This window comes from Pelodiscus sinensis, chromosome 29 (genome assembly GCF_049634645.1).
Source record: "Pelodiscus sinensis isolate JC-2024 chromosome 29, ASM4963464v1, whole genome shotgun sequence".
NCBI lineage: Eukaryota > Metazoa > Chordata > Testudines > Trionychidae > Pelodiscus > Pelodiscus sinensis.
Window position 1 is genome coordinate 6,073,784 of NC_134739.1, and position 27,460 is coordinate 6,101,243.

Genomic DNA, 27,460 nt, shown 5'->3' on the forward strand with positions numbered 1-27,460 from the left:
GAGTGTATGGAGAAGTGTGCTATGGAAAGGCTGACCAAGATGACTGGAAATGGAAGGAAGAGGAGACTTACCTTCCAGTGGCCAGATGTGGTAGAGAAAGAGAGAGGGTGGAGGGACCAGAGTTGCCCTCTACAGAAATGAAGCAGTTTGCATAGTTGCCTAGTGGAGCCCTCCCTGAATATGCAAAGATCAGGACAGGCTGAAAAAAGAGAGCAAATCCTCCCTAACCAGATGGTTATTGCTGAAGTTAGGCTCACATACTGTGCTCCTGATCCCCCACACTGGTTACCAAGAAGCTAGAAAAAGAAAACACCCAGCCCCCTTTATTACATTCCCTTTTTCAGCCTCCCAGTTAGCACAAAGGCCCAGAAAAGTGAGAAATTGTTCAAGAATTCTTCTCACTATACAAAATATTTTTTTGACCCCAAAGAGACAGTCATATTACCAGGTCAGAATCAGTCTAGATCTCACCCAAAATGCCACTCTGTCAGCCAGTCCTTTGACATGTAAAACCAAAGGTTTGTTAGAAAGGAAAAGAACAAGAAGAGAGTTGTTAAATGCTAAAGCATACAGAGACTATAAAGTCCATATTTCAGGTTCCTAGCAGTATTGGTGAGTTTGCTGACTTGGAAGTCCCTCTGCAACACATCTTAAGCGAGGATGGGTTGGTTGTTCAATCCTTTGTTCATTTGTAGAAAAGTTGCTTCAAAGGTAAGAAGCAGGATTGAAGACAAAATGGAGATGATGCAGCTGCCTTTTGTGTTCCTTTTGCCACATGGTTTGTACTACCTGTGTCCCAAACACAAGCTCCACAGCACATGATATGGAAAAGCCTGAGAGTTCTCTGTCCACCAGCCTACTCCTACATGCCTTGCTGACTCATAAAATGTATTCCCGGCTCCTTTCAGTGGGTCCATAGTTCAGCTGATGTTCCTTGATAGGCCATCAAACAGTGCTGATGGCAGTATATCTCAGGATGTCTCCCGAAACACAGCACAAGTATGGAAGTACAGATATATTCACAATCCAAAGGTGATACAAACATAAACAAGATTACTATACCTAGTAAATCATTTTCATTGATACCTTGCGTGGTGTATCTTCATTCCAATTTTTTAATATTAGTATTAACAATAATATAAAGTGTCTCACAATTCCATACAGAGTCACGCAGTTAGAATCATAGAGCTGGAATAGACCTCAGGAGGTTAAGTCCAGCATCCTGTCCAAGGCAGGATCAATCCCAACTAAATCAGTTCAAGGAGGAAGGAATTTTTAATCTGACCCTGGAGGAATGGAGAATTAATGGAAAGGGGAAGGAGGATCTGGTTGCACTACTGTTTGTTTGAGAAGATTGGCAGCAGTGAGACCAAAGAGCTGGAACTTGGGGACGTCATGGGGAATGGGAGATATTTCTTTAGTTAGTTCTTTGCAGGAGGACCTTTATGAAAAAGAATATGGAAGGTACAGTCAATCTGGCAGCCCTTTTGTTCAGAACAATCTGTAATTTTGCAGAGGTGAATGTCACTTTTGAATGTAACGCTGCAGACCGTACATATGTTTCCCTGCTTATAATGTTTTAAAAACACCAAATAAAATTAAAAAAACAACAAATAATCTGGTAGCAAAAAACAATCACAGCTTATTGCTGACATGGAGCCCTGAAACGAAAGCTTACCCTGTAATTCCCTAATAAATTTGTTAGTCTTTAAAGTGCCACTGAACTCCTTGTTGTTTTTTTAAGTGAAGCACAAGTCTATTTATGCAGTATACCAAACAGTGTGTCAGCCAGATCAATTAGTTGTTGTCACTACCTGTTTTTGTGAATGGCTGCACTTTAATTCACTTGTTCCACAAGTGGCAGATCTAATAATTTTTAAAGATCAGTACCTGCTTTTATATCAGATTCGTCTGGATCAATGTCGGAGGTTTTTAGTACAGGGTCTTGTGAAGTCCTGGCCTGAGGGAGTAAGTGACATTCACAGAAATGCTGCTACTTTAACATCTGTCTGACTGTTGTCTGATGTAGATATATTTTTGTTCTTTTCCCTGTGATAGGTTGTTGCTTATCACTACTGCCAGGCTGATAATGCCTACACCTGTCTAGTGCCCGAATTTGTACACAATGTGGCAGCGTTGCTCTGCCGCTCGCCACAGTTTGTCGCCTACAGAGAACAACTACTGCGGGAACCACATTTACAGAGTATGCTCAGCTTGAGATCTTGTGTCCAGGATCCCATGGCCTCCTTCCGGAGGGGAGTCCTAGAACCCTTGGAAAATCTTCATAAAGGTACCATGAATGAGACGTTTTTTAACTCCGATCAGCCTAAGAAGTTTTAACTTAGCTTTTCTTTGGGCGTGGGCCACCAAGTGAAAGAGTGGACGGATTCCATGTGCGACTCCCTACTGCACCAGGACAATTCAAGAGCTGCAGAAGAGCAAGTAGTACTTCAGGAGGCTGAGAATACCCAAAAGACTCTTGTTTTGGTGGTAACTCCTCTTCCAACCCTGTCCTTCAGTTGTGTTTTCCCAGGCCATGGAGGGGATGCTATTGTTAGAGAACACTTGATCCTCAACACGTTTGGTTTTATTCAAAATTTGGACCAAAAGATCTGAAAATGAATCCTGACAACATTTGCCTTGCACAGTGCTGCTTGGAATAGTGTATTTGCATTCATTTGTTAGGTCACTAGCTTCTTCCTCCACTCAATTACCCCTCCGAAATTCATTATTTAATCTGCTCTTGGGAATTCTCAGCCTCCAAACAGAAATGCTGACAAGTCAGTAGATAACTTACTGCTGCTTTGGGCAACTGGGTAACAGACCATATCCTAATTACTGACTCTGGAGATACTGCAAAAACCCTTCCAGAGGTTTACATTTTCTCGCATGCCGTGTCAGTTGTACTCACTCCCTCTTTCTTTCGTATACAAGTAAGATGTGATTAGTTTTTCTTAATCAAGTGACTAACTGCAAGACCTTTGACCATCATAGTCGGAGACTCTCTTCAAGTGTGGCTAGAGATCAGAACTCTGTCCCTCTCGGAACTGTGTTTATACAAATACAGCTTGAACCTTTAAAATCTGGGACTATCTGGTCCGGCAACCACGGATATTTCTGGACCAGAGATCCCCACCTGGCCAGGTTCAGAAACGCAGCCCCAGCCAGGGTTGGCGAGGTAGGGAGCACTGCTGGGGGAGGGCAAGGTGGGGAGCGCAGCCACGGTTGGGGCTGGTGCAATGTTGGGGGTGCAGCCCCGGTCAGGGCTGGAGGCAGCAGAGCTGGCCGCCAGGAGGGCAGTCCCAGCCAAGGTTGAAGTCAGTGAGGTCAGCACCTAGGCATGCAGCCTGGCCCGGCGCTATGTAGGGCACACCCCAGCTGGGGCTGGAGGCAGTGAGATTTCCCCATCTAGGGCTGGTGCAGTGTGTAGGAAGGATGGGCCGGACACAATGGGGCAAGCAGCGTGAAGTGCAGCCCCAGCTGGGAGCAGAACCCTACCCCCGGGTCGGGAGCCTGGACCTCCCCTTGTCCAGCAAATTCTGTGGTTCGAGAGCTCTCAGGTCCCGAGGGTGCCGGACAAGGGAGGTTCGACCTGTACTAAGTTGTGTGTTATTGGCTGCGGAAATCATTCACCAGGATTGTATGTTTCACCCCTAATGCAATAGATGGATCAAAGTGATAGCAGCAGCACTGCAGGCGTATTTCGCAGGTTTCTTGTACTGACTGTGGTACCTATTAACCAACGGACACAAAGGACTATAAAGCTGGCTTACCAGTCCAGCTGTTGATTTCCCCTGGCTTGGGGAAAAATCTGAATTCTCTCCACCTTTGGCAAGCGCCCCTGGCATGAATGGCATGTTGGAGATGTGACTGTCAGGAAGAGAAGGAATCTACAGCTGTTATAATGGCGCCTTCGAGGCCACTCCAGCTGACATAACATAGAGCAGTTGTGACGTAGTGGGGATTGTGTTCGCTCTGTTCGCTTGTTATGTTGTATGTGATTCCTATTTCCTACTGTCCTGTGCTGCTCTGTTGTAACTGTGTGTGTGTGTGTGTACTGCCTCAGTTCCCTGGGCGTTGCACTGGTGTCCAGCTGGGGGTGGGAGTTTTGGGTGTGACTCTCAGGATGTGTCTAAACTACACGGCTCCGTCGATGGAGCCATGTAGATGAGGCTGATCGACAGAGGGAAATGAAGCCGTGATTTAAATAATCGCGGCTTCATTTAAATTTAAATGGTGCCGTGCTCTGCCGACCAGCTGATGATCAGCTGTTTGTCGGCAGATCGGGGCAGTCTGGACGCTCCCCCGTTGACATGAAAGCCCTTTGTCAACCTCCCCCTTATGCCTCGTGGGATGAGGTTTACTGGGGAGGTTGACAAAGGGCTTTCGTGTCGACGGGGGAGCGTCCAGACTGCCCCGATCTGCCAACAAACAGCTGATCATCAGCTGGTCGGCAGAGCGTGGCAGCCATTTAAATTTAAATGAAGCCTCAATTATTTAAATCGCGGCTTCATTTCCCTCTGCTGATCAGCCTCATCTACATGGCTCTGTCGAGGGAGCCGTGTAGTTTAGACACACCCTCACTGAGGGGAGGCTGCCCTGCCCAGCCCAGCATGGACACAATGGCTCAGACTCTCTTGTAACCTGAGCCTACATGAGAGATACAATCGTGTGACGACACCCAGTCCTCCCCCAAAGCTGGATAAAGGAGGAGGCGGGACTGCCTGCAGGGCACAGCTGGTTGCTGTGTGTGTGTTAGTCTCAGCTGGCTTGGGAGGCCAGGAGGGGGCCCAGAGCCCTGGTTCTCAACCTCCTTTCCCTAGGTTGGATTGTACTGACTGCTTCTGGTTCCTGTGTGATCAACAAGACTATACTACACTCTATCCCTGTGAACCAATAACCCTTCTGGTCTACCTGCTGCCTGAGAGTCACATCTGGCAGTGGATGGGGGTGCAGGGCATGGTGGCTCCCCACACTCCGTGACATTTCTGGGGATACTTTAAATTATTCCAGGAGATAAACTGATCCCTATCTGGTCTCCCAGATCAGATAAAATCAAAGTTTAAGTAAAGCTGGTTTTTAACTCTTGGGCCTTTCTCTGAGCACAGCTCAGCTGGATTCAGGGATCAAGACCATAATCTTTCAGTGTTGCTGATTAAGACTGTTGGCAAATTAACATGTACCAAGCGATTTGTAGCAAAATGAACATCACATGGAAATTGGTTTAAAAAAATATGTAATATACAAGAATTTGTAAAGATAGCACAGATGCTTTCAAAGTTGCTGTTGGAACTTGAAAAAGTAATTTCATTGTTATTAATGTTGAATATTGCTGACCAACTGAGATTTACATTTTTCAAATGTATTTGAGTTTCAAGTAATCTAAACAACTTGTAGAGGAACAATGACCCAATTTCCTTCTCACAATTCTCCATATAAGCTGTGTGAGAAACATGAGATGTGGATGTCAAAATCAGGCTTCCGTTGTATTTGCTCCAAGGTGAGAGAGTCGTAAGGACTATTTCCTAGTGTGCTCTGTCATCCTGCTTAAAAGTTTTGGGAAAAAAATATACGTAACAATTGTAATGTAAAATAAACACCTCTTCTGGGCAGATATTAATAGTAAATGTATGAAGAGAGAATAATAGGATGATGAGATTTAATGTGCAGCTACTCTGAAGGTACATTTATTTCTTCATTCCCTGAAACACAATATGGGCAACTTTTGTCACCACTGAACCATTTATTTTAAATTTAATGAAATATTTCCTTACGTGATTAGAAAAAAAGCTAATTTGCCAACTTGTAAAGCACTACATTGGATTGTGCTATAAAAGGGAGGGTTAACATTGTACATGTGGAGGCCATGAGGGTATTGCGCATACAAATCAGTAGCACTCCTCAGGAAGGCCACGTCTACACTAGGAGACTATTTCAAAATTACTAAATTCGACTTAAGAACTCCTGATGTAACAAATTCGAATTAGCAGATCCCCACTACGGGGAAGCCTCAAAATGAGTCCGAGGCAGGCTCTGTTAATGTGGACGCGCTACCACAGACTTAGAGCTCCAGGAAGCACGCTGGGGAACTGAGGGAGGCCTCCTGGAGACCAATACGTTCGAATTAGTGGCACCGGCATGTCCACACTAACCTTATTTTGAAATTAGCATTACCCTGCGTGAAAAGAGCAGAGTTCAAATTCCGCAGCCCGTTATTGTGAAATAACAGGCTTGTAGTGTGTGGACAAACTGCTTATACATTGGAACTGGGGGAGAGGGAGGTATTTTGGAATAAGGTCCTAGTGTAGACCAAGGCGAATAGAACTAGGTCTCCTTACTCCCAGTCCAGTGCCACATTCACTAGGCAACACTACTCCCAGAAAAATGTGGCTTGCACCACATCCGTGAGGTGGCTGGACAAGGCTTTGGTGGACTAGCAAGAATAAACAAATTTGAGATGTGGGTGCATCTACATTGCAGTAAAAAACCTGCAGCATCAAGTCTCATCACCTGGGTCAGCTGCCTCAGGCTCAGGCTGTGGGGCTGTATTATTGTGGTGTCGGTGTTAGGGCTCAGATTGGAGCCTGTGTTCTGAGAGCTCACTGTGTACTGCCTTTCAGCTCATGCCCCAGGAGCCTGAGTCAGCTGACATGGGCCAGCCATGGCCAGGCCCTGAATCTTCTATTGCACAAGGACCCTTTATTAAGAATGCCCTGCAATCTAGTCCCTGGTAGTTGCCATGACAGAGCATATATGGAGTTCCCTCTGAAATAGGGGTGGACAAAAGGGCCTCCATGGGCCAGATCAAGCCCGCCATGTGGGTTGATCTGGCCCATGGAGGCCCTGCAGTTCCCCCGTCCCCAGGCCAATCAGGGCCTGTGGGTGGAGAGAAGTGCACAAAGTTTCCTCCACTCTGCCTAGGGTTGCCAGATGGTTTCAACAAAAATACCGAACACACTTGACATTACATCCCAATCTACATTACATCATATATATAGTAGCCCAATGTCTGAGAGTCTGTAACGCCGAAATGCTGGCTGTTCCCTCTGGGTGGCGCCATTGCCTGAAATGCTGGCTGTTCCCTCTGGGCGGCCTGTGCTGCATGGGGAGTGCGGGTCCCAAACAGTTGCTTGCTCCCCCCACAGCAGCCCGGCTGAGCGGCGCAAAAGTCAGCCGAGGGCCACAGTGGGAGGGGAAGGGGAGAGGGGTGGTGACGTATATGGCCAGGGGGCAGGGCCTGCCCATGTACGTCACCGCCCCGCCCCCCTTCCCCTCCTGCCGTGGTGCTTAGCTAACTTCTGCGCCACTCAGCCAGGTTGCCACGGGGAAGCCCAAACAGCTGCATGCTGCCCCGTGGCAGCCCAGCTAAACGGCGCAGAAGTCAGCCGAGCGCCACGATGGGAGGCGAAGGGGGGGGGCGGGCGGTGACGTGTGGCATGACAGCGGCTCTAGGCCCCGCCCCCTGGCTGTGAACGTCACTGCCCCCCTTCACCTCCCGCCGTGGCGCTCAGCTGACTTCTGCACCGCTCAGCCAGGCCGCTGCATGGGAGCAGGTGGTGCAAGTGACCATTTGGACTCCGCGGTCCCCCGAGTGAGAGGCAGGAGGGGGAGGAGAAGAGAAAGAGAGAGACGGAGAGAGAGGCAGGAGGCGGAGGAGAGCTGAGAGAGAGAGAGAGAGGAGGAGGTAGTAGGAGGAGGAGAGAGAGAGAAAGAGAGAGAGAGAGAGACGGACGGAGTGAGAGACCGGAGGCTTAGGAGAGAAAACCAACGTGGAGGAGAGACCTGAAAATCCCATCGGGCTAATTGGCTAGTCTCATATAGAAAATGCCGGACATTTCTACTTTCTCAATTTGTTTCCCAAACAGAAAGCTCAAATACTGGACTGTCCGGTTCAAAACCAGACACCTGGCAACCCTAACTCTGCCCCCACCCTGCAAGAAGTGCATGATGCTTAGAAGTGCCATGTGCTCCTGGCAGAATGGGAGGAGACTTCGTGCACTCCCCCGCCTCCAGGCCAGTCAGGGCCTGGGGGAAGGGGGAGCATGCGAAGTCTCCTCCCACCAGCAGGGGCATGGGCACCTATGGGGAACTTCATGCGCTCCCCCACCACTAGACCAGTCCTGGTCTGTGAGTAGGGAAGCAGAAAAGTGTCCTGCTTTCCCCCCCTTCCACCTGAGGCCTTGCCCCTTCCAGTGTGGCCCCCAGTAAAAGTGGCCCCCAGTAAAAAATTGTTGCCCAGCCCTGCTCTGAAATGAACTGATCTTGGGCCATTTATTTTTATCTGCCATGATACCAATTTCACATGGGCGATCAAGTGTTAAAAACAGCAAATAATCTAATTAAAAGGAGCAATTTTTTAAAAGGCTGCTCATTAAATATAAACTTCCATTTAATTTACTGCTAAGAATAAAAAGAATGATTTATAAGGAGCTGATGCAAGTCTCAACAGTGTTAGAAATTTAATGCTTCTCTTCTTTTGTGGTGTATAAGAAGGTCCATTCCCTTTGGAGGAGAGAAAATTAGTGTGTCCCCATTTTCAAAGAGGATACCTCAGTTGTCTCATTCAAGTGGCCCCATACTGAGCTGATCCATGGTCATAACCCGTACCCTCAGTTCACAGCTCTTGAAATAGCCACAAGTCAGTGGAAACTGTTGTGTGCCGTGGTTATTTTGTAGCTCTGAAGCAGGTTTGAAAATTGAAGCCAGGAAATACAACGGTTTCTTTTTAGCACCTGTGTCCCACCTCTATTACACCGTCTTTGCCTGCCTGTTTCTTGTCTACCAATGTCAGCTGTGGCAAGATGACCACAGAAACTGGCTGTCTTTAATGCAGTATAGTACAAAAAGTAATCTGAGCTGCTATCTGATGTGCTAATGGTTTGAAGATGTCTTGTCCTGCAGTCAGGGTCTACTTTTGGAGAACAAATGCAACACCTTTTGTACATGTACAGTAGTGCCCTAAATATGTTCCTGGTCAGAATTGTTTGATAGTCTCACTAGACAAAATTATACAGTGAAATGTGTCTTAAGTGGCCACCAAAGGAAACACCAGCAGTTGGAATTGGTGGTAGGAAGACTGTCTCTCTTGCTCCAAGAGTGAGCTGTAATGGGTAGGGTTTTCAAAGCCATTTGAATGTCTGTGATATTTGGGTACCCAACTTTCTTTGACTCCTGTGAACATCACAGACAGTGGAATGCATTGGCTGGGAGTAAACAAAAATTGTGTGATTTATAGGTGTGGCATTCTCATTAAAAAGAGTCAGTGATGGAAAGGATGTGTGTGAGAGACCAGGTCCACCCTGTAGCTGCTATTATAGTGCTGTAGAATAGACTCATAGGACAGGAGTGGACGGGACTTTTCCATCACTAGACATAGTCTGCCACCCTGACTGGCGGTAGCTAGAGCGATGGAACAATTCTCCTTGTAGTCTAGCTATGTCCACAGCAGAGTTGCACTGACGTATCCGTGGGGCTTGAGGCTGTGAGTTCATGCCCCTAAGCACTAAAGCTGTGTCACCTCTAAATTTTAAGTGTAGACAAGTCCTAAGTCTCCAACGTCTGTGATTCCAGAAGTTACCTTGGCTGGTGCAAAGAACAACTTGACACAGACATCCCCTTGTGATGCTACACCAGCATGGAAGCAGGTTAAGGAAGTGCTCTGGGCGGCAGTGATCCCAGGCCTGGAGAGGAGATAAAAAGAAGAAGCTCTGCTCACCTAGCGTACGTCTAAACTACATGGCTCCGTCGACGGAGCCATGTAGATTTGTTGTTTTGGCAAAGGCAAATGAAGCCGCGATTTAAATGATCGCGGCTTCATTTAAATTTACATGGCTGCCGCGCTGAGCTGACAAACAACTGATCAGCTGTTTGTCCGCTCAGCGCGCTAGTCTGGACGCTCCCCTGCCGACATCAAAGCCCTTTGTCGGCAGCCCCGGTAAACCTCATCCCATGAGGAATAACGGGGCTGCCGACAAAGGGCTTTGATGTCGGCAGGGGAGCGTCCAGACTAGCGCGCTGAGCGGACAAACAGCTGATCAGCTGTTTGTCGGCTCAGCGCGGCAGCCATGTAAATGTAAATGAAGTCGCGATCATTTAAATCACGGCTTCATTTGCCTTTGCCTATGTGTCTAATCTACATGCCTCTGACGACAGAGGCATGTAGTCTAGACACAGCCCTAGAGGCAACTCTGGAGTGTGGGTGGGCTGTTGTGCTTTGCAGCTTCCAGAGAGGCTGAGAGCCAGCGGATCCCCTGCTCTTGCCGGCAGAAGACATGAATCCCTTGAGCTAAGAAGGGGAATGAGGCTGAGGTTTAGGGTGTGTCTAGACTACAGAGTTTTATTGACAAAAGAGGACTTTTGTCGACAAAACTATACCTGCGTCTACACTACTGCTGAGTTCTGTCGACATAATGTCGACAGAACTCAGCAGTTTTGTCGACGCTGGTAAACCTCATTTTACAAGGCATAACGCCTTCTGTCGACAAAAGCCTGTAGTCTAGACGTACCCTTGGACTGGAGACCCAGGCGACTCCAAAGGGGCTTGGGATACTGCCATGGCCCTCTGAAGTAAGAGAGGCCAACATCCTGACCAAAGCTGAAGCTACGTTTTCCTTTCTTCCTTTTTCTTCATATTTTTGTTTAACTTGTTTGCTGTCTGTGAACCATTTGGTTTGCTTCATATGGGACCCTGAGAAGGGAAGATACAGCAAGGAGGTTTCAGGCGGAGAGCTAAGCAGGGGTGGGCAAAACACAGCAGCGGTTCACCAGGGTTAGCTCTGGGCAGGCCACCGCCACTAAATTTACCTACACGGCCCCAGGTACCAGCCATCGCAGCTTCCGTTGGCCACAGATTGCCATTCCTGGCCAACAGGATATCACCCATGAAAGTACGTATAATAGTGTTCATGTCAAAATTTACTGAGAGATCTTGATTCACATTTCTCAAATGTATTATAATTTGGGGAGAAGATAATTTGTCTAATAGCCTTAATAATTTTAATGAACAGTTGTCACAATTGTACAGATATTGTAAATCAACTGGGCACTTTATGCAAACGAGGAGTGCGGATATTTTATCTCTTCTCCTCTCTGCATATCTTATTTTATCTTCCATTTAAAACAATGAGGTGAGTACCGTTGCTGTAGCCATGCTGTAGCCTGAAACCTTTTCTCTTTCTTACAATCCCAGAGAGGAAGATTCCAGATGAAGATTACATCATATTAATTGATGGTTTAAATGAAGCTGAATTTCACAAACCAGATTACGGGGACACTATAGTATCATTCTTGAGCAAAATGATTGGAAAATTCCCATCCTGGCTAAAGTTGATAGTCACCGTCAGGACAAGTCTACAGGTATATAAAGACTGCGTGTCCTATTAAACACACAAACGCAGGAGTTTTGTCGTAATGGGTTTTCTTATTAAAAATCTTAACCAGTGTCATATTGATTTAATTATTGATTTTTTGGAAGTTATCTCATTTTAGCCCTCTTGTGCACCAGTCTTTTTGTAATAGAGTCACATTGGTTTATGTCCCCCAGACTTTTTCTCTGGAAACTAATACAGTGCAAGAGTCTGATCCTGTACTTTTACTCATATCAGTGATCCTTATTCAGCAAGTAGTTCCATTAACTTCAGCAAGACTATTCATAGAAGAGAGGGTTACTCCCCAGGGATGTGTCTACACGGTACCCTCAACTCGGAATAAGATACGCAATTTGTGCTATGCAAATTGCGTATCTTAATTCAATTCTATTTAAAAATAGCTTATTTTGAAATTTGGCGCATCTACACAGTACCAAATTTTGAAATAACATGCTATTTTGAGACATCCTTAAGCCTTATGGAACAAGGGTTACAGGGATGCAGAAATAGCGTGCCCATTATTTTGAAAAATATTTCAAAATAATGGGCGGCTTGTTAAGATGTGGGGTAGCTATTTCAGGATACCTCGGGTATCCCAAAATAGTCGTGCAGTGTAGACATACCCCAGCTGAGTGTTTAGAAGCCCAGGCCCAAAGACTGTGAGGCTGGGCTGTCAAGAAATGGGAGCTTTGCTCTGTATATTCGCCCTTAAACGGGAAGAAGCAGGGGGAGGGATTTCATTAATAACTTACGACCCATCAGTATAAGAATATAATCATGGCAGACAGAATCATAGTCTGTGTGTTTATTTGAAACAATCTGAAAGAGTTGGAACATAGGTCCAAGAAGCTCTTTATCTCCATTAGAGCATTTGATTTTAGGCAGTTTGAGGTTTTTGAGTGAATATTTTTATCTTAGGTTATATCAACTTCAGCTCAATTTCTATTGCTAACTTACGTTATAATTCTAGTGACTTTTGGACTCACAACTCAATGAATGCACAGAAGGAAATTTAGACAATATATGTAAACATTCTCCAATGAATTAACAAACATCTTTGCTGTTCAGAACCTGTACTGTATTTTTCTCTAGTGTAGTGAAAATGGACAGGAAAATACCAGTCGATCTATTTCTGCTAGCCAGATCCCTTTATTGTAAATCAAGAATTCCAGGGACTTGCAGTTCTCACTAGCAAGTTTCATATTTGTTACCATGGCTGGCTGCACAGTCTTTCTGTTTCAGTGCCACACTTTCTTACTTCCCCTTTATTTTAGGGTAATTCAAATCTTTTGTTTTGGAAAGGAAGAATTCTGTAAATATTTGTTTCGGTGAGATATTTTAAATCGCATGCCTGGTGTTTTAACCTCTCAGTTATTTAATTGATTAGGTCTTTGGTAGCCCTAATTTTTTTTAAAAATTGTAAGATTTGATTCTCCTCTGTGCCCAAACTGTATTTGCTCCTTGATTCTCAGTTACTCTGCTCCAGTGCAAGTCACAGCTCCAAAGGGCAACTTTCATAAACCATGCTGACATGAACATCTCCCAGACTTTATGCCAGATTCACCCCCAGTACCCACCCCACCACAGTACACCTAACGGATCGGCTCATTCCCTTGGCACAGGGTGGGATTTTCAGCAGAAGCAACAGAATTGCTTACCCTGGCACTATACTGGCAGAAAGTCAAATTCTCTCGACTAGTGTTTCTCAACCAGTGGTACAAGTACCCTTAGGGGTACTCAAGAGACATCCGGGGAGTACGTCAACACAACTGAAATTTGGAGAAAACTGAATTTTTGTTTTAAGTTTTACAGCATTTTATTATTTTTGTCCTTTTACACCCAAAAATTTCATCGCCTGCCCGGCTACGATTAAGTTGTTTAAACAAATGTGTTGCAACAGTAGAAAAAAAATTGTTTATTAAAACTATAGGTACTGGGGGGTACTTATAATTTTTTTTAGGGGATACTTTATTAAAAAAAGGTTGAGAAACACTGCTCTAGAGGACACTGCCATCTGATTTACATTCATTTTGTACTGCATGAGCAGTGTGAACTAAACTTACCAGATCAGACATGCCAGCCCACAGTGTCTTTGTGATATATAGTAGATGTGCAATCCCACTCAATGCACTTTAAGAACCAGTCCTTCGGCTAAGAAAAGAGAGAACCTACTACTGGCTCTGAGCAAATCAGTGGCATAGATAGTATGTCGGTATGGCGTTCACTGTGCACTATTGGCTGTCCACGAGTCATTCCCTAACCTGGGCACCTGCATAACATAGAAGAAAGCTGATGGCATGTCCAATAGCTGGTGGAGATGGAATTGTGGATTCAAAGGGTACTGCTTGTTGTGAATACCCTAGCCCCTTTTCTCTGCAAGGAAAAATCCTCCTCCATTTTATTGTAGCCACTTAGTTTCACAAAGAAACCCACTACTGTTGCTTCTTAGATTGCAAGGTCTGGGGGGCATGGGCTGTGTCATTGAAGGTGTTTGCCCAGCACCTGTGGGTGCTGCTGAAATACAAATGTTTATTTTTATTAAGAATACTCACTTCCAACACGAATAATTTCTTTTCTTTTCTACCTAGGAAATAATTAAGTTGTTGCCCTTCCATAGGATTTTTTTGGATAGACTGGAAGAAAATGAAGCCATAGATCAGGACCTCCAGGCATACATCCTTCATCGAATACACAGCAGCTCTGAGATCCAGAACAACATCTCCCTTAATGGCAAAATGGACAACACTACATTTGGCAAACTCAGTTCTCACCTCAAGACCTTGAGCCAAGGGTCCTATCTATACTTAAAGCTCACTTTTGATCTGATAGAGAAGGGCTACCTGGTACTAAAGAGCTCCAGCTATAAAGTAGTCCCAGTCTCGCTCTCAGAGGTTTACCTATTGCAATGCAATATGAAGTTCCCAACACAATCTTCCTTTGATCGGGTTATGCCTCTCTTGAATGTGGCAGTGGCATCTCTGCATCCATTAACAGATGAACATATTTTTCAGGCCATTAATGCTGGTAGCATTGAGGGCACACTGGAATGGGATGACTTTCAGCAGAGGATGGAGAACCTCTCCATGTTTCTTATCAAGCGCAGAGACATGACACGAATGTTTGTTCACCCGTCTTTTCGAGAATGGCTTATTTGGCGAGAAGAAGGAGAAAAGACCAAGTTTCTCTGTGACCCTCGGTAAGTAGTTGCCATAAAAATCTCTCCAGCATTGCATGTTGGCTGATCCTCATAATCAGATTTCATGGGATTGCATATGGATGGCTATGTAAATGCATTGATAGCATTGAATAATACTACACCAGGGCTACTCAACACACAGCCCACGGCCCATTGGTTTGCAGCCCACGGTAAGGTTTGGGTTTATGTGGGCTCAACATGCTGCCCACGGGTGACATCCTTTGGAGATGGCCTCCACTGGGAACATGCTGCACAAGGGAGAGGTGTCTCCCAGGCATGGTGAGCATTGAAAGCCGCAAGCGGATGGGCTGGCGGGAATAGATGGATACAGGGTCTGGGCAGGGCTTGCCCGAGACTTTCGTGCACCTGGACATCGGGAGCGTGGCACTGCCCCCGGAAGTGCAGCGCATGCGTGGCCCCGCCCTCACCTACAATGGGGTGCCCCGGGCGGTAGCCCAGTCAGCCCGTAGCTTCGGCTGGCTCTGGGTCTGGGCATTTTTAGCCCCCAAGGAGGAGGTACTGAGAGCAGTGGGGCATTGTGGGAAGTGCTGGCTGTTTAGCCTTATGGGCAGAGCTTGAGAGGTTCTCACTGGCTCACACTGGCCATGTTTGGGTCCGGCGCTGCGGCTTAACACTTAATCTTTGTATATATCCCATCAGTGTGAAAGAAGCTATTTGCATATATTTGCATATATATATATATATGCAACCATACTTAAGTTGCGGCTCTTGACATGTGCTGTGAGTATTATTGTGGCCCCCAGGGATTCCAAAGTTGAGTAGCCCTGTACTACACTATTAAAAGATATCTCCTATCTTTCAATTCCAGATTGGGCACAGGTGTTGTCTTCATCATTTTTGTTGCTCATCCCAGCATTTCTAGTTTCACTTTTATTAGTCCATTCCCTAAACCGAGTATATAAGCAGTTGAAAGTCACTCATATTCTGAGCTCCTGCAATGCATCTCCTTGAACCTACAGCCAGTATATAGTCTGTGCTGAAACGGAATAGTCAGCCGAAGTGATAGCCACTCACCTCATTAAGGCAAGTTGTTGCTCTTAGCATCGTCAAGGTAAAGAATATATTTACCACCTCTGGTATGGAGCTTTGTGGTAAACAGAATTTAGTAGGAAAAACAACATGCAGCTGCTCCAAGTGGAAACCCTGTCTGCTTTATTAGAATTCTGCACAGCTCTCCTGTGGCTTAACCCTGGCAGTGCATTTTCCACCTCACCAGAGTTATTTTTGTATCAGTGTTAGTTATTTACCTATTATAGCTTCCTCAGAGACATTAGCTACTTCTCACCACGCACTGCTTTTCCCACCCTGGCTTTCACCGTCCTTGGTTGCTATTTGCCAAGCCATTGAAATGCATGTATCTCATTTATTTTTAATCCTAACCTACTGTCCTGAAAACATTCTCCCTAATAGCCACTTTCGCTCAGCCCAGCTGCTTTCTGACCATAGTAATTTGTGAGTTTATGTACACAATTTCATCATCAGATGTGAATCTCTAATGCTCTTGCAGAACTGTCATTTTACTATTTTATCACGGATCGGGCAAAAGTGTGGGTTTAGGTGCAAGCTTTGGTACTTGTGGTGGTTAATTTAGTCATAGCATACATTTTGCATGAAATTCAAATGTATTTTCTTCCTTCTCTACCCAAATAAAAGTTAACCAGAGCATTTTGATTTATCTGGTGGATTAGACTACTATTCTTTTACACTATGTAGGTGCTCTAGAAAATAGGCAGCTATGTAAAGCTGTGGAAATCTGAGCAGTTTGGATTCTCCTTGGGTTTGGTCCACATGGTTTTATGCCTCTTGAATATTTCTTTCGGCTGCAAGTTTGAATGAACTCACAAACTCACAGCAGAACTCAGTCACAACGGCTCTTTTGCCGGGCTTTGCATTGAAACCATGCACTGCCAGACATTTCCCATGGTTTTGGCATGAAATTGTACATCAGCTATGGTTCACTCCGAAGGTGGCAAACAGTTTGTGCTGAGGTTCAGGTTTCATGCTGTTTCATGACCTTTATGCCCAGCGTGAATGTTTTGCACAGGCATCACAATGTGCACATGTCATCTGGCGGGCTGAATCCCTGGACTCTAACGATGTTGATAATTTTAGTTATTGGACTTTCCCTGACCTTGAGTTCATCCTTACTCGTATAGTGAGATGAAACCCATTGGCTGCTGATCCAACCTTCCCGCACCTCCGAACCGGCTATTCCGTGCTCAGACATGCTGTAATACTCAGAGTTCATTTCTCTGGGTTTTCAGGCATCACTTTAATCCCACATTTACCATTTTAAACAGATAAAGCACTGCAGGGTGGCAGGAGGACATTTGTAAATATGAAATCCTACACCAGAGTGAGCCAGGCTTCTCGCACTTCCAGGTTTTTTTTGCCAGAGACAAAACGAAGATGAAGCGCTCTGATGGACGGGACAGAAACAGTAGCGCTGGCTCCTACCGAAGGACTACTAAAGTCCGCTAAGGCAAGGGTGGGCAAAAAGGCCTCCGCGGGCCAGATCCGGCCCACCAAGCAAGTTGATCCAGCCTATGGAGGCCCTGCCACTCCCCCCCGCCCCTCCAGGCCAATCTGGGCCTGGGGGCGGGGGGAAGCGCACAAAGTCTCCTTCCGCCCTGCCAGGAGCGCACATCACTTCTGCCTCCCACTGCCAGGGATACGGGTACCTAGAGGGAACCCCCAGCTGTTCAGATCAGCTGGCGGTTCTCTCTGGGGGGGGGGGCAAAGACTTTGCATGCTCCCCCACCTCTAGGCCGATCAGAGTCTATGGGTGGGGAAGCACGGAAGTGTCCTGGCTCCACTCCTTCTGCCTGAAGCCCCGCCCCTTCCAGGGCAGCCCGTGGCCACTTCAAATATTTCTGAAGTGGCCCCCGCCCCCATCAAAAGTTATTGTCCATGCCTGTGCTAAGGCATTATGTGTGCTAATTGCATCCCATGCTAGATATGGTATCCTGATAGAAAATGTGGGTGAGGTGATGTGTTTTCTTGGATCAGCTTCTGCTGATGAAACAGACAGGCTTCTGAGCTACACAGCACTTTGCTTCAGGTCTGGGAAAGGTTCTTATATCCCTGGCAGGTAATAAAATAGGGTATGTATTAGTCGTCAGTGGAGAGGGCAGGTAATAAAATAGGGTATGTATAAGTCGTCAAGGTCCTTGGGAATTAACTATCGTGGGATGTCAGAGTACAGCTGACATGAATGTTGAACTCAGAGCCTTGTAAGCCCTCCTCAACGATTCAGATGAAAAAAAAGATGTATTTTCACTACATTAGCAGGAGCCAGCTGACCACTGCTTTGACTAACAATGGGACAAGTTGTAAGAACTTGCTTGCATTTTGCTTGTTTTTTCCCTATTAAAACAGGAACTGAAAAGGGTGTGAAGCACCGTTCAGCTCCCTAGTGCTGAGTTTCAGGAACAAGCAGCTAACCCTAGGCTTGTTGACTTTGCCAAGATACTGTAGAGAGAGTGGTTGCTGATTCTCTCTGGAGACTAGCTTTAAAACTGAAGTGTGACCATGTGAAACAGCTCTTAATTGACTTTCCCTGAGAGAAGTGAACAGATTTGGAGGATGTTATGGAGGAAATTGAGATAATGGACCCTGGGTCAGCAGCTGGGTTGGTCTTTTTCCTTCCATTAATGAGACTGGAACATCCATTGTCCCATCCTCTCAGCAGTACAGAAAAGGAAAAACAAACAAACAAACAAAGCCAAGTATTGTCTCAAATTGAACAGCGGCTCTTCTAGCTACATGCAGTAAAGCAACAAACCTCCTGCCCTCCAGGTTTTTGTTTTAGCCTGTTGACTTACTCGCCGCCGCCTTCCTTGAATGCGCCGCGTGAGTTTTCTAAGCAACGCAAAGGCTAATTGGCATAGAAAGGAAATACTGTGATTCTAGAGGCTCCTACAACGGAGCCCCTCAGTGCTGACTGTTTAATAATAGGACACAAGAAAAGCTCTAGCCTGATATTTTAACTAGCACTGTAACCAGTAATGACTTCTGCAGACTGTCAGTGTAGCACTTATCCAATTGTATTATTTGACATATGATACAAAACTGTATACAGGGGGGCCATTTTTAAGGGCCACACACAAAGGTGGGAGGTCAAACTTATCGCTGTGCATTTCTTATTACCTCTGCACTGCTTGACTTCAATCTTGCTATAATTCTATGGCATTTTTTAAATAGACGTTTATTTTAGAATCTTTTGTGCAAGGATTTCAAAGGCTGTGTCTACACTGGCATGAATTTCTGGAAATGCTTAAAACGGAATACTATTCCGTTTTCAGTTTTTCCGGAAAAGGAGCGTCTACATTGGCAGGCTGCTTTTCCGGAAAAGCCCTTTTTCTGGAAAAGCGTCTGTGGCCAATGTAGACGCGCTTTTCCGGAAAAGAGCCCCGATCGCCATTTTTGCGATCGGGGCTTTTTTCCGGAAAAGACTACTGGGCTGTCTACACTGGCCCTTTTTCGGAACAGTGTTCCGGAATAAGGACTTATGCCCGAGCGGGAGCAGAATAGTTTTTCCGGAATAGCGGCTGATTTTGTACAGTGGAGCATCGTTGCTTTTCCGGAAATTCAAGGGCCAGTGTAGACAGCTTGCAGCTTATTCCGGAAAAGCGGCTGATTTTCCGGAGTAAGTGGCCCAGTGTAGACACAGCCAAAGTGTTTCACATAATTAGAAAGGAGGGTGTTGTTATCTCTGTTGTAGATGGGGAAACCGAGGCATAGAACGTTGAAGTGATCACGTGAGGGATCATGTGAGGATTCCCTGTTGTGTTCCCTCCCTCTGAAGCACCTGGCATTGGCCACTGTCAGCAGACAGGATACAACATCAGGAATCAAATGTAAAATCCAGGTCTCCTTAGGCATTATCTGCTGCTCTAATATCTGAACAGTTCTTCTTTGAGTGATGTCCCCATGGGTGCTCCACCGCAGGTGTCAGATCGCCCCAGCGCCGCAGATCGGAGTTTTCCTGTAGCAGTAGCGGGTTGGGCTCCAGGTGCCTTGCGCTGTTTGTGCCCTTTGCCTCATGTGCGCAGCCTGACCCCTCCTCAGTTCCTTCGTTGCTGCCCTTGCCTGCAGACAAAACTCACCTCGCTCCTCCGACCTTTTACCTCAGAGAGATGTACTTAGTTAGCTAGTGTTAATTTTATAATGGGTACAGTTAATAATTAGTATTTATCTTAGTCAATAGGAGTTCTTTCATTAATGCCAAAAAAGAAGAAGAAGAAAGATATCGTATAAATTAATGGAGTCGCAAAGCCCAACCAGCTGCGGTCTCAAAAAAAACCCTGAAAACACATGAAGACACTTAACCTGGACCCTCAACATGCCAGGATCACCAGGTTTTAAAAAGTGCAACAGCTGTGCCCACATCGGATGGCACTCTTCATGCATTAGATGTCTTGGTGAGGCGCAAATCCCTCAAAAATGCCCTCACTGCACCAAACTCACTGCCCGGGCTCGTTGCAACAGGGAGATGCGGCTCCACATGCTCCTCTTTGACAAGGCTCTTCAACCTCCTGACACTGGGGACTCTGGCTCTCGTATGGAGCTTCCTAGGCCAGAGGAAAGATGAGCCAGTTCGCCCGCACTGAAAGTAATGAAGAAGAGAGGCTCTCCAACGTGCTCCTTACCGGCCTCTTCATCCTGAATCGGCACCGGTGACAAACCAGGCACTTCTGGCACCATGACCACCCATTCCACTAAGTCTGTGGATCTGAAGGCCTGACAATGGCAGCTCCAACATGCTTACTACCTCAGCACTGACATATGTAGTGCAGCATGCTCGCCTACACCTCTGCTGCCTTCAGCACTGGCTAGCGTTGGTCTGTGTTCCTTCAAAACATCATGTTTGCAAACAAGTCTCTCCCCCACCCCACATCATAATGATGGACCATCCCGTCCAATCTTTTGACGGGTTCCATTCCACCGCGAGCAACCATCAGCCCAGATCACAACCGTCACCTCCATGATTGGATGGGGAACTCACCTTGACGGTCTTTTTACCCAGGGTCAGCGGTCTGACCACAAAACATCTCTGCACATAAATCTGTTAAAGCTCCGTGCTGTTGCCAATGCATGCAAACACTTCCAGTCACCATAGCCAATTCTTCTGTCAGGTTACTGACAGACAACATAACAACTATGTACTCCATCAACCACCAACGTGGGGCTCAATCCCGTTCGTTATGCATCGAAGCACTGCGTCTCTGGAACTGTTGCTTTGCTAACAGAATAACCCTGATGTGTCATACCTGCCAGGAATCAACAACACCGCGGCAGCACTGTAAGCAGGGTTTTCAATATAAACCACTAATGGAAAATAGATCAACAGGTACTCAGGACCGTATTTCAAAACGGGAGGTATCCCCAGATTGATCTTGTCACCACTCACACCAACGCCAAATGTCCGGAGTATTGTTCCAGAGCAGGTCCAGGACATGGTTTTCTAGGGGACACTTTCCTGATATCTTGGAAGGCTCACCTGTTTTATGCCTTTCCCCTGAGCCCACTTCTTCCAAGAGTCTTCGACAAGATCAAAATAGACTATGCCCTAGTAATTCTCATAGCTTCTCCTGGTCCAGACAGACCTGGTTTCCCTATCTCTCTCAGATGTCTCTTCAACCTCCCTGTCCCCTTCCCTGCTGTCCAGACCTACGCACCCAGAATGGGAGAACCGTGCTTCATCCCCATCCCCAAATGTTGCATCTGACAGCTTCTCGATGCTTTTAGGACTCAGAAATGTTCTGCTCAGACAGAGTAAAACATGTTCTCTTGCACAGTAGACTCAGAACCAGACGGGGTACTTACTTGTATAAACTGATGAGATATTCACAATGGAGCATGCAGAAGTCTGCTGACCCCCATGCAGCCTCACTCCACGTGATCCTGGACTACAACCTTGATCTAAAACTTACCTTTCCCTTCCCTTCAAGTCCACTAATGCGTTTCATCCCTTGGTGGATGGGCATTCTGTGTTCAGACACCCCGTCACTAGACATTTTCTTAAGGGCCTCCAAAACCTAATCCCACATTGTAGACCTACATCACCATTGTGGAGTTTGGAGTTGGTGTTGGACACATTATTTCAACGTCCATTTGAACCCTTAGTGACATGTTCGTTGTCTCTAATGACCTCCAAAGTGGCTTTCCTTTTAGGAATAACATCTGCCCGCAAGGTCAGTGACCTAGCAGCCCTCACAGCATCACCACCGTACATTTTTTTTTTTTACCAAGGACAATATTATATTACACCCCCCATCCATCTTTTTTACCAAAGGTGTGTTAAGACTTCCATATCAATGAGCCAATCATACACCTACTTTCTACCCAAAACCATCAGCACAGGAAGTGCTCCTCCACACTTTAGAGCTCAGGGGGGCCCTTTCCTTTTATATTGACCTCACAAGACCCTTCCATAATTCACAGCATCTTTGTCACAACTACAGAGCGCTATAAGGGCAATGCACTTTCATCACAACTCATAGCTAACATCACCGTCTCCTGTATCACACGGTGCTGCACTCTACGTCATAAGCCTCATCTTGCTCAACTTGGGCACGCTCCCCTAGGGGAGTAGCTACATCCATGGCTTTCCTGCGAGGGTTCCGCTCTGAGACATTTGCTGTGCAGTTACATGGTCCTCGGACCATACTTTTATGAAACATTATGCCATCTTCCAGCACCTTTCCAGCGATGCTGCAGTAGTCACCGCAGTGCCTTCCAGTTAATAAAAGGTGACTCCGAAGCCCACCATTCTTGCTCCAGTGGACCACTGCTGTGAAGTCACCTACAGTGGAGCACCCACAGGGACATCACTTGAAGAAGAAAAGGAAGTTACCTTGTGCAGTAACAATGGTTCTTCGAGATGTGTGTCCCCGTGGGTGCGCCGCTACCCACCTTCCACCCCTCTACTTCGGAGAGTTTATCGTTTCCTCTCTCAGATGCTCAAGCGTCCATGAGGAACTGAGGAGGGGTTGGGCCGAGCGCATGAAACAAAGGGCATGAACAGCACAAGGCCCCTGGAGTACATGTGCAGCCCAGCCAGCTACTGCTATAGAAATACTCTGCTCTGCGGCACTGGGGTGACCCGACACTTACCGTGGAACACCCACAGGGACTGTCAGCTTGAAGAATCGTTGTTACAGCACAAGGTGAGTCACTTCCTTTTTTAGCGACAAGGAGTCCTGTAGCACCTTATAGAGTTACAGGTGTATTGGAGCGTAAGCTTTCATGGGCAAAGACCCACTTCGTCAGATGCAGGGTAAGAGAGATTCCTTTTTTAGGGTAAGGGAGCATTTGGGCCTTCACCCAGGACTGGATTAGCCTATTGCTGGGCCCAAAGCAAACATATACTTCTGGGCCTCTGGCTTCAGATATGAATAACAGCTGATCCACAGATAGGAGATGGGGAAATACATTTCACTATATGCCATGGCAATAAATTCCCATTCCAGCCTGTTCACTTCTAGGAAGTGGTTTCCTTAAGCAGCAGCCCCTATCTTCTTGGCTCTGTTGGGAACCACAAAGAGAGCTTCAGCTGTGTGTAAAACAAGGGTGGGCAAAAGGGCCTCCATGTGCCAGATCTGCCCTGCCAAGTGGGTGGATGTGGCCCACAGAGGCCCTGCTGCTCCCCTGCCACCCAGGCCAATTAGGAGCACACAGTGATTTGAAGTGTCACGTGCTCCTCGCAGGGCAGGAGGAGACGTCATGAGATCCCCTGCTCCCAAGCCTTGATTGGCCTGGGGGTGGGAGGACTGTGCGAAGTTTCCTCCCCTTCCCCCCCTGCAAAGTGCCGTACATTCACACAGGGCGGGGCCAGGGTGAAGGAAGCTTTGCACCACTCCCCCACCCCCAGTCCCTGATTGGCCTGGGGGCATGAGTACCTAGTGGGAAAGGGTGGGGGCAAAGGGGCTCCCCCACCCCCAGACAAATCATGGAGAAGCCCAGAAGCATCCTGGCCCCGCCCCTTCCAGTTTAGGTCCCGCCTCTTCACAGGCAGCCCGGGGCCACTTCAAAAACGTTTTCAAAGTGGCCCCCAGCCAAAAATTATTGCCCACCCCCGGTGTAAAAACTGCCTCTGATGCAATTTGTCCAGATATTGAAGGAACTTCACTTACCTGAGTGAGCAGTGTTGCAGCCTGGCACATAGGGTCACAACGGGACTAAAAGTTGGCCCAGCTGCCCCTCTGTCATGACACGTGCTGGGTCCCAATACCATTCACTCAAGTGAGTGACATTATTTCTGCTCATACATCGATTAAACTAAACTAAAATCCTTCCCTCCTCCCCCACGCCATCCCACACATGCCTTTAGGCTTTGTGCCCATGTCTGGTTTGCCTGCACATCAGCCTGGCCTTGCTTTCATCTCCTCATAAATGCTCTCATAGTATATCTGTTCAGATTTAAATAGTGAAAATTACAGAGGTCACAGCTTTGCGCCTGCAAAGTGTGATCCGCAGAAGGGAGTGAATTGATGTATGATCAGAAGCGTTATCTCCTTCCAGTAATTATTATGTTGCATAGGCAAAGCAGAGGTAGGAAATCTCAGCTGCATTTGTATTCATTAATTCTGGCCCATGAATACGAATCATGAGAAATGCTCTGTAGCTACATTAACAAGGCAGTGGCATAGCTAAATGAGCCAATATCCCCCTGACAAAGACGCTGCACCACACTGAAAATTATAAAGGTGTGTGGCAAGTCCACTGGAGGAACAAGCACTTTCATGTCACCTTCTTAAATAAGAAATACAGAAGACAGGTACTAATCCGAGGGAGCAGAATGTTGTTCATTTGAAATTTTTTAGGGGAAATGGCCCGCTGTACACGGTACATTTTCACTAAATAGGGATGCGTTTCTATCCTCTTAAGGCCCTCTGCAGTCCTGTTCCCAGAGGTGCTATGCATTTGAAGATAAAAGGGGCTATGGGCACTCAGTATCTTTGAAAATAAGGCCACTGGAGACTTATTTTGAACACAATGCAGAGGAATAAATCTTTTGCAGTAAATTTTCCCTTCAGTACACAGAGAATTAGGCAAAGAGCTTCTGTCCATTAATATTAATTAATAGGAGACTTCTGGCTAATGCTCCAGGATAGCTCTATAAAATTAATGAGAGATACAAGTGTCTTTATTTCACCTTTGCAGAATCAAGTCAGTTAATATCAGCCTTAAAAACTTCAAGTAAAGGTAGCATGGTAATAACATCTTGCAAGAATCAGTGTGCAGTAGCAATCTAAACTGAATACCTGAAACTTAAAAATGGTATGTTGCGTTGCTATGGTTTCCGGGGGAATTACCTTATAATATCATGCAGTGTAAGTATCTTACTTTCTTTTTTCTCTCCTTTCATCTCAACACAATCATGCTGCAGATGGAGCTCTTAGATAATCACAGTTCAGAAAGTATCTATTTTTATATATTACCCAGCAAACTTGTGTGATTGTGCAAATTAGCAAAAATATGACGTTTGTGTTTTTGATATAAAGCCTAGTCTCTCTGAGAATGGAAAGGAAACTGATGTGGAAAGTTTGGAGACAAGAAAGAGAAGATAGTGTAAATGATTTGTGTACAAATTCAGTTACATCTCAGTACTGCAAACTTCTTAATATCCTGCTGCTTTCTTGTGTTACACATCGGCTTTTGTTAATTGTCTGATTTTAGCTTCAAATTGCATTTCTCGATTTGTCATTGGGAAGATAAGTTTAATTGTTGATAGCATTTCAGTAACCTGAGAGCACCTGAAGTCTCTAAATAATATATTCTTCTTTATAATTAGCTGGTGGGATAGAGATTTCTGATAAAAGATGGGGACAAACCTTGGTTTTGTTTGTGTGTTTGATGGATTTTATTCAGGGAAGGAGAAATGCCATTTCAGTTTGAGGAAGCGAAAAATTCTTGTTTGAATAAGAATTTTTAAATCCCTTGTGCACATGCATGTTTGTGTGTATAAATAACACATGTACATACTATACATATATACACATTTTCGTTCTCTCTCACACATATACACACATCCAGATTTTTTAAAAGTTCACACCCAAAAGCTCCCATTTAAGTGCTGAATTTGGTTCTGAGTGCCATTTCTTTAGGAAGCTAAATGTGAACTGAGCACTTCGGAAAATCTGGCCACTACTGGGCTACATGCTGTGACATTTTCTGTTTTCATCTATAAAATGGTCTCTCCTTCCTAGCTTAATACCCCAATTTCTGTTTCACACCCCAATTATCTATTTGCTAGTAAGAAAATTAGTTCTCCAATGCATCCCTCTCTCCATGCTCAATATCGCATTCTGTTTGAACCCCCAATTATTTTTTGATCGATACAGAGAAAATGTACCACTCCCTGTCATCATTATTCTTTTTGTGGTTTGTGGCTGCCACCTCATTTGTTAAAGCACATTGAGACAAGAAATCAAATACATTAATCACAGATTTAGCTCAGGAAATCAAATCTCTGGGATTTTCTTTTAGCCCAACCCTTTCTGCACTCATCTGTTCTGAGCACTGCCTAATGACGCATGTTCTCCAAGGCACTCAGCTCACTAGGACGCAGACCCCAGGGATATGGTGTTGTGCATAGTCATTTCACAGTGCCTGAAGGGATGCTGTACATCACAGATAAAAAGACATGAGGCCAGATTCTCCCCTAGCAAGCACTCTGCAGTCATTTTTACCTGCACACAGCCAAAGAAGGTGGGTAGAAAATGCTGTGCAATCCGAATGCTAGCATATTACACCAACTTTGCTCAGATAAAATGTCAGTCCAAGTGGGGACAAAGGACAATAGTGGTCGTTTGGGGCACTGATGTACTCATGCAGTAATCGAGGTAATCATCTGAGATATTTTCATTGCAAAATCCCATTTCTTCATTATGATAAATTCCAGGTTCTTCGGTTGCAAAATATGACAGTTCATTATCAGTCTTTTAGTTAATGAAACTGACAAATGTTACCTGTATTGAAGCATAGTCAGTTTTGTGTGCTGCTGTCATTGGGAATAGTGCTGTCAGGTTTTGTGGAGTGCCTGGAATAAATAGAGGTCATGAACTCCACTACTTTCAGTGTAATTGCTATGAAAATAGTGAGGGAATTTATCACAGCTTAACAAAATGAACATCGGAGAGCCATTACCTTGTGCAAGTAACCTTGCGGCCTAGGGATGTTAAATATCAGTAATGAATAGTCGGTTAAACTAATGACTTCTTAGTGGTTATTCGACTATTCTATCGTCCCCGGGGGTGGACTGCAGTCCCACTCCCAAGGAGCCTCTTGCCACTCCATGCTGCTGCCTCCGTATCAGAGGGTTTAAAAACCAGCACCCCTCGCAGACTGGCTGCCTGTTGCCCTGCACTGCTACCTCTGATACACAGGCAGCAGCATGGGGTGGTAGCAGCCACTGTCTGGGGCAGTGGGTCTGAGCTCCCAGATCTGGTACAAGACGGAACTGAGCCAGGCTGCCTGCCTGGCTCCTAATACACTTTAAATGCAGAGCTACAGCGGGGGTAGGTCCCGGATCCGGTGCAAGCCAGGACTGAGCCAGGCTGCTAAAAAGTTTACTGGCAAGGGGGGGGGGGGGGGCGCACGATGCGTGTAGACTATAGCATTAACCTATAAACTTTTGCTAATCGGTTAATCGACTACCCTATTACATCTCTAGTAGGGACAGTCATAAAGAAATGCTACTGTTACTTGAGTCACTCTGTTTAATTTCATTCAGAAATGTAGAATCAAGACACAGTAAAAAAAAAATGCTGCTAAACAGGGTAGCAAATGTGACAGGGCCTGTTGAGGGCAGGATAAGTTGGTATTGTAATAATAATTAGAGAGAGTGAAAGCGTTGCACTAGATACACTTG

At 45.8% G+C, this 27,460-nt stretch overlaps 1 protein-coding gene across 18 annotated transcripts in view; it reads left to right on the forward strand.

The window, feature by feature from the left end:
- The window catches only part of TANC2 (tetratricopeptide repeat, ankyrin repeat and coiled-coil containing 2), a 711,362-nt gene that overhangs the window by 607,935 nt on the left and 75,967 nt on the right, over positions 1-27,460 (forward strand). For all 18 annotated transcript variants that reach the window (XM_075911616.1, XM_006125755.4, XM_075911614.1 and 15 more), the window contains 3 exons: positions 2,059-2,290; positions 11,189-11,355; positions 13,955-14,562. In XM_075911616.1, the coding sequence (XP_075767731.1) occupies positions 2,059-2,290; positions 11,189-11,355; positions 13,955-14,562 (1,007 nt within the window). The remainder of the gene's footprint in view (positions 1-2,058; positions 2,291-11,188; positions 11,356-13,954; positions 14,563-27,460) is intronic.